An 8,002-nucleotide genomic window follows, 5' to 3' on the forward strand; every position below is an offset into this window, starting at 1 on the left:
TATAATTCTTTTACCTCCTTGGTTAGATTTATTCCCAGATATTTTATTACTTTGGGTGCTATTTTAAAGGGGATTGTTTCTTTACTCTGTTTTTCTGTTGATTCAACATTAGCATAAAGAAATGCAACTGATTTTTGAACGTTAATTTTGTAACCTGCTACCTTGCTGAATTCTTCAATCAGCTCTAGTAGCTTTTGTGTGGACCTTTTAGAGTTTTCTACATATAGTAACATGTCGTCAGCATATAGTGACACTTTTACCTCTTCTCTTCCAATTTGGATCCCTTTTATTTCTTTCTCTTGCCTGATTGCTGTGGCTAGGACTTCCAAGACTATGTTGAACAGGAGGGGTGATAGTGGGCATCCTTGTCTTGTCCCAGATTTTAGTGGGAAGCTTTTGAGTTTTTCACCATTGAGTACTCTGCTGGCTGTAGGTTTGTCATATATAGCTTTTATTATGTTGAGATATGTTCCCTCTATACCCACTTTGGCGAGAGTTTTTATCATAAATGGGTGTTGAATTTTATCAAATGTTTTTTCTGCATCGATTGAGATGATCATGTGGTTTTTGTCCTTTCTCTTGTTGATGTGATATATTACATTGATTGATTTGCATATGTTGAACCAGCCTTGTGTCCCTGGGATGAACCTCACTTGGTCATGATGTATAATCTTTTTTATGTGTTGCTGGATTGTATTTGCTAAAATTGTGGTGAGGATTTTGGCGTCTATGTTCATCAGTGATATTGGCCTATAATTCTCTTTTTTTGTAGTGTCTTTTCCTGGTCTTGGTACCAGGGTGATGGTGGCTTCATAGAGTGAGTTTGGGAGTATTCCCTCCTTTTAAATCGTCTGGAAGAGTTTGAGGACTGGTATGAGTTCTTCTTCGTATGTTTGGTAGAATTCTCCAGTGAAGCCATCCGGTCCTGGACTTTTATTTGTAGGGAGGTTTTTAATTGCTATTTCTATTTCCTTTCTAGTGATCGGATTGTTCAAGTGTTCAGATTCTTCTTGATTCAGTCTTGGTGGACAGTATGTTTCCAGAAACTTGTCCATCTCCTCTAGGTTATCCAGTTTGGTTCCATATAGTTTTTCATTATATTCTCGTATGATATTCTGTATTTCTATCTTGTTTGTTGTAATTTCTCCATTTTCCTTTCTTATTTTGCTAATTCGTGTTCTCTCTTTTTTATTCTTTATGAATTTGGCCAGAGGCTTGTCGATTTTGTTTAGTTTTTCAAAAAACCAGCTTTTGGTTCAGTTGATTTTTTTCTATGGTCTTGTTAATCTCTATTGTATTTAATTCCTCTCTGATCTTTATTATTTCCTTCCTTCTGCTGCTTTTTGGGGCTTTTTGTTCTTCTTTTTCTAATTCATTCAGGTGGTGGGTTAACTTATTTATTTGAGATTGTTCTTCTTTTTTGAGAAAGGCCTGTATCGCTATAAACTTCCCTCTTAGCACTGCCTTTGCTGTGTCCCATAGGTTTTGAGTGGTTGTGCTTTCATTATCATTTGTCTCAAGGTATTTTTTAATTTCAGCTTTGATCCTCATTGACCCATTGTTTTTCCAATAACATATTGTTTAATCTCCATGCTTTCCTTTTTTTCTCCTTTGTTTCTGTGTTGTTGATTTGTAGTTTCATGGCATTGTGGTCAGTAAAGATGCTTGAGAAAATTTCTATCTTCTTAAAATTTTTGAGGTTTCTTTTGTTCCCAAGCACATGATCGATCCTGGAACATGTTCCATGTGCACTTGAAAAGAATGTATATCCTAGTTTTTGGGGGTGTAATGCTCTGAACATAGCCACCGAATGTAGTTTTTCTATTGTAGTATTTAATTTCTCTGTTGCCTTTTTTATTTTCTATCTGGAAGATCTGTCTAGTGATGTTAATGCAGTGTTAAAATCTCCAACTATGATTGTATTCCCATCAATATCCCCCTTTATCTCTGTCAGTAATTCTTGTATGTACTTAGGTGCTCCTATATTGGGTGCATATATATTAACAAGTGTAATATCCTCATCTTGTATCACTCCTTTAATCATTATAAAATGTCCTTCTTTATCTTTCTTTATGGCCTTTGTTTTGAAGTCTGTTTTGTCTGAAATCAATACTGCAACACCTGCTTTTTTGGTTTTTCCATTTGCATGGAATATCCTTTTCCATCCTTTCACTCTCAATCTATATGTGTCCTTCTCCCTAAAGTGGGTCTCTTGTATGCAGCATATTGAAGGTTCTTGCTTTATAATCCAGTCTGCCACTCTGTGTGTTTTGATTGGAGCATTTAGTCCATTATCATTTACAGTAATTAATGATAGATGTGTGTTTATTGCCATTTTGAACTTATCTTTGCAGTTGAATTGGTATATCCTCTTTGTTCCTTCCTTCTTCCTTTTGTGGTTTGGTAATTTTCCTTTGTATTATCATGGATTTTATTTCATTTTTATGACTCCCTTGTAAGTTTTTGGCTTGTGTTACCCTTTTTTGTAAATCTTATTAGCCCATTACTATAACTTTTTTTATTAAACTGATAGTAACATGATCTCAAACCCATCCTACTGTTAAAGAAATATTTAAAAAGGAAAGAAAAATATATATTCTATATTTCCCTGTCTCCCTCTCCCACTCTCAGTGATTTGTATGTTTTCTTTTATAATTTCATGTTATTTTATTTGTAATTCATGAGTTATCACCTTTCCAGTTGTGAGTTTCTCATTTCTGTAGCATCCTGCTGCTTTTCTATTTAGAATAGCCCTTTCAATATTTTTTTTAGCATGGGTTTAGTGTTGCTAAACTCCTGCAGCTTTTTTTGTCTGTGAAACTCTTTATTTCTCCTTCTATCCTAAAGGATAGCCTTGCTGGATAAAGTGTCCTAGGCTACATCTTTTTTTCACTCAGGGATTTGAATATATCTTGCCACTTCCTTTTGGCCTGTAGTGTTTGTGTAGAGAAATCAGCTGAGAGCCTTATGGGGGTTCCCTTGTAATTCACTCTTTGCCTTTTTCTTGCTGCCTTTAGAATCATTTCTTTATCCTTGACTCTGGCCATCTTGATTATGATATGTCTTGGTGTGGGTCTATTTGGGTTCTTCCTGTTTGGGACCCTCTGAGCTTCCTGTACTTGGATATCTGATTCCTTCTTTAAGTTTGGGAAGTTTTCAGTCATGATTTCTTCAAAAACCTTTTCAATCCCCTTTGATCCTCCTTCCCCTTCTGGTACCCCTATTATGCGAAGTTTGGGATGCTTTATATTATCCCATAGGTCCCTTATGCTATTTTCATTATTTTTTATTTCGTTATCTTGTAGTTCTTCTGATTGGGTGCTTTCTATTGTCCTGTCTTCTAGGTCACTAATTCGTTCCTCTGCATTATCTAGTTGGCTTTGCACAGCTATTAGATCATTCCTCATCTCTGTCAATGAGTTTACCCATTCTGCTTGGCTCTTCTTCATAGCTTCAATTTCATTTTTGACATATTTTATATCTCTAAACACTATCTCTTTTAATTCCTTCAGCAATTTGATCACTCCTTTTTTGAAATCTTGATCTAGTAGGCTATCGATATCTATTTCATTGATCTTTCTTTCAGGGGATTTCTCTTGTTCTTTTAATTGGGAAAGGTTTCTCTGCTTCTTCATCTTGCTCATACCTCTCTGGCACTGTGGTTTATGGAGTATCAGTTGTCTATTTTGGATCTTAAGGATTTTATCTATCTAATGCCTAGGTAGGAAAAAGACTTAGAAAAAAAAAAGAAAAAATATAGAGAGAGAAAGAATTTTAAAAGAAGGGAGAAAGAAGGTTTGAAAACAGTGTATAATGAATAATAGAAGAGCGAGTTGAAGCAGAGTATTAATCGGGCTGAGACGTCCTTTTAAAACCTTTAAAAAAAGGGGGGAATGAATAGATGTATTTGAAACCTGTGTCTAATCAATAACAGGACATCAAAACCCAAGAGAAATAGAAATGAATTAAGAATTAAAAATTAAGAGGGTAATAGAAAATAGAACAGGTAAAAACAGATTTAAAAAAGGGGGGGGGGTTTGTCGTTATTCTCCTGGAGTTTGTGTGCTTTTAATGTGAAATCTTTCTGTCTTTGTCCTGTTTTGGAAGCTCAGCTTGCTTTTTCCAGAGGCCCTCTGTTTGCGCCCTCTTCTGTGCTGCTCCCAGCACCTGTCGGCAAGCAGATCGGGCCCCCTCCCAGCACTGGGTCAGGTGCAGCTCTCCTCTGCTGTGGGCAGGCTGGTCACTGCCCCTCCGGATGCCGCAGTCAGATGTTGCAGACTGGCCAGGCAGTAGGGCGGGTCGTGCCCCCTCCCAGCACCTCGGTCAGGGGCTGTGTTCCTGCCCGACATGTGATGGACCGCTCTCCCTCTACCTGTGCCGCCGGTAGCTCCGCTGCTCTGTGTGGCTGCGCGCTCCGCCCTGGTCGGCGCTCTGCAAGCGGGCTTGGGGAAGACCGAGGGACAGCCTTGTCCCTGCTCCGAGCCAAAACTCGGCTCCTTGTTTGTCTTTGTGGAGCAAGTTCTCTGAGGAACCAGGGTGGAAGGATCCTATCTGCCCCGGGCTGTAGGCCCGTCTCAGTCTGGCCTTTGACGCTGCTGAGCCCTTCGGGATGCAGGTTTCACCCCTGCCCCCGCCTGGGTGCTCAGCATGGGAGGATATGGCGGCTGTGCCTGAGCCCCGCCTCTCTTCCCCTGAAAAGTTTCCGCGGGTTTTCAGAGATGGGGGTAGGCACCCTTCCCCCAGAGCACATCAGCCGTGCTGTTTTATGGAGGGCCCAGGTTGTTCTGCCCTGTGCACCCACAGCCACGGCGCCCAGCCCCTTGCAGTCCCCCGGAGCTGCCTCCGTGCAGCCGCCCCCGTCCTCTGCCCGGCTTGTGCAGCCTGGCCCTGCCCGCCTCTGCCAGCCCGGGTCTCAGGCTGGGTGTCGGGGGGACACTCTGTGCCCGCTTAGCTTAGTTCTGTCAGACGAGGGCTGCTCTGTGCAGATCCGAGCCTCGGAGGCTCCCCCTCCATCCCGCTGGCCTCTCAGTTGGGGAGGGGAGACCCAGCGAGCGAGGGCCAGTCCTCCTTTGCCACTCCCTCCCCGCCGGACCCGTCCAGCTCTGCTTGGCCTTTTGTTCTTTCTTTTTCCCTTTCCTCCATCCAGATTTTTGGCGTCTTTACTTTTGAAGAGGGCGATGTTCTGTCGGAGCTCCGCAGGTGCTCTGGTTGGCTGAGTGGGTCTGTGGATGTGGGTCTTGGTGCATTTGTGGGAGAGGGTGAGCTGTGAGTGCCCTTCTACTCCGCCATCTTCTCCGAGTCCAACTGCATGTTTCTTAAACAGATCATGTTATCACATAAACAAGAACTTGACACTTAATTTAAAAAAAATACAACCGAAAAGTGTCAAACAAGCTGAAGAGATACCTCATTAATTAAACTATGAATAGCTGATTGACTTGGTCTTATAAGTAGGGAAATATAAAATGACACGACAATGTGATGCTCTGAATCGCGTGCCAGGATGACTGAAGCACAGCATGTTGACAGAAGCAGCTGTGGGTGAGGATGTGGGTCCACAGGGAATCCCATCCACCTGCTGGTGGGAATGAACACGGCAGCCACTATGGAAGACGCTCACGATTTCTGTTGGATTTGGATGTACCCTTACCATGTGAGTATGCAGTGACTACAACAAATTGACCCAAGTCCACTGAAAATTCATGTTCACCCCCCAGTTACCATGGTGGGAATGCTTCCATCAGCATTTGATTAGAGCATTTTTTCAGTCCCTGAAATTTTCTGAAATGATGATTCATTTAAGGAAATCTTCCCATATAACTAGTGAGTACATGTACCTATTTTGCAAGTTTAAACTACCTAACCCCACTTTCTATGGCAAAAGCCACCTAAATGGCTTTGTCGTCATCTCATCCCAGCCCAGCCTCCCAGTCCCTCAGGGTTTCTGTCACACTCAGGATGTGGGTGTGTCACACTGTGTTTCTCGCACAGTAATACACGGCCGTGTCCTCAGATCTCAGACTGCTCAGCTCCACGTAGGCTGTGCTGGTGGACGTGTCTGCAGTGAAGGTGACTCTGCCCTGGAACTTTTGTGCATACTTTGTGCCACCATCTTCAGGGTCAATTCTTCCCATCCACTCAAGCCCTTGTCCAGGGGCCTGTCGCACCCAGTCTATGTAGTAGCTGGTGAAGGTGTATCCAGAAGCCTTGCAGGAGACCTTCACTGATGCCCCAGGGTTTCTCAGCTCAGCCCCTGACTGCACCAGCTGGACCTGCGAGTGGGCACCTGGCGACAAGAGACACAACTGGATGAGATACCCATCGACTGGTTCCCGATCCCCCCTCATCCCAGAGCCTGGGGAGCCCCCTGACCTGCAGCCACTGCCACCAGGAAGAGGGCTCCCCAGCTCCAGTCCATGGTGAGGGCTGTGCGCTGGGGTGTCTGTGGAGGACGGGGGTGTGGTTGTCCTGTGGTGTTCCCAGGGCTCAGAATGTCCATATTTAACCCTGGACACCTCAGCTTATTTGCATATTCATGAGGCCGAAGACTTTATAATGAGACCTCACCCCTGTTGAGAAGGAGCTGATGGAGGACACAAGGACCAAGCTCCATGGGTGCTGAGGGTCCCTGTCATCCTTGTTTGAGGATGTGCATGCCCTGCCATGTCCCTGACCCTGCGCAGAGAGAGCTCCTCCCACTGAGGGACAAGCCCCCACAGGTCCTCATTGTGAACCCACCTTTGAATGACTCGGAGACCCCTGAAACTGATATTCATGTTTGTATATAAATGACTAATTTGTGGGTTTCATTTGTCCCCAGATGCTGCTCCCTTTGAGTTAATGAAACGATCCCCATCCTCGAGCTCCTCATAATAAACACATCTAAACCCCTATAAATGCCACTATACACGTGACTCTCACTGATTTCCTGGGTTTTGAAAGTGCTCCCAGTACAAATCAACGTGAATTTAGATCGGCAGTCCTGCCAAGTTCTCAGTATGAAGAGTCTTAAGTATTGACTTGAAATAATAGGAGTCAGGCCAACACAGGAAACCATCCCAGCCCCCTCTGCACCTGCTCCTGGGCCCACAGCTCTGGGCTGGGGGTCCTGAGTGCCTCCTCCAGCCCAGCCCCTCCCTGCAGGGGGGTTCCTGCCTGGGCTCAGAGGGGATGCACATCCAGCATCCCCAGTCCAGTGATAAAGGGCTTTGGTCTGGCTTCAGAATACTCCCTCTAGGGCACTGAATCCCTTTAGTATCACCTGTTCAAGCAGTGAATTGACCTTAGTAAACCTGCATACTCTGCAGGAAGACTGCAGGAAGGAATTCCTGAATCTTCCAGGAGCCGCCTCCCTGGAGCTGTAGGTGCACTGATACAGTCCACAGTCACGGTGAGTCCAGAGGCCCTCAGGCTCCTGGGGGCCACTTGTTTCCCTTAGGATCCTTGGGTGGAAGGTCAGTGAGAGAATCCTCATATATCAAGACCATGGATCTTTTTGTAAAATCCACCTCCTCTATCCCAATAACACACACACACACACTCACACACACAAACACACTCACCGACACTCACACACACACACACACAGATGCACATTGTAGCTGATGTTTACAGAAGTCAGCCACAAAGCTGTTATTCTTCTGTATCCAGGACATGGACGGGGTCCCCACACTGCCCCTCAGCCTGGGCAGCTGATTAACTTTGGCAAACAGGACAAAAGGAACCTGACACTAGGGGAGGCTTGCAAACTGAGTGGACATTGGTTTTGCTGATTCTCACGGAGCTGGGCCCTTGTCGGTGCCCTGATGAGAAAGCTCTGGGCCTCACTGCTGTTGGTCAGACCTGCGGCTCAGCCAACCCAGCCAGTCATTTGACCTGATCCACCTCGACAGGTGTGTGGGTTGCATGGGCCCACAGCCCACTTTTGTGTCCATTGTCACAGGGCTGAGTGCAGATCCCCAGGGCTGGGCTTTCTATCAGGACCTGGGTGTTATCTGACCCC

The 8,002-nt window shown here is 44.7% G+C and overlaps 1 gene segment (V, D, J or C); it reads right to left on the minus strand.

The window, feature by feature from the left end:
* Positions 1–5,969: 5,969 nt before the first annotated feature.
* On the minus strand, positions 5,970–6,418 carry LOC102532518 (immunoglobulin heavy variable 1-46-like). The segment is given in 2 exon segments: positions 5,970–6,286; positions 6,373–6,418. Coding segments are annotated over 2 exon segments (363 nt in total).
* Positions 6,419–8,002: the final 1,584 nt, after the last annotated feature.

This window comes from Vicugna pacos, chromosome 6 (assembly GCF_048564905.1).
Source record: "Vicugna pacos chromosome 6, VicPac4, whole genome shotgun sequence".
NCBI classification, from domain to species: domain Eukaryota; kingdom Metazoa; phylum Chordata; class Mammalia; order Artiodactyla; family Camelidae; genus Vicugna; species Vicugna pacos.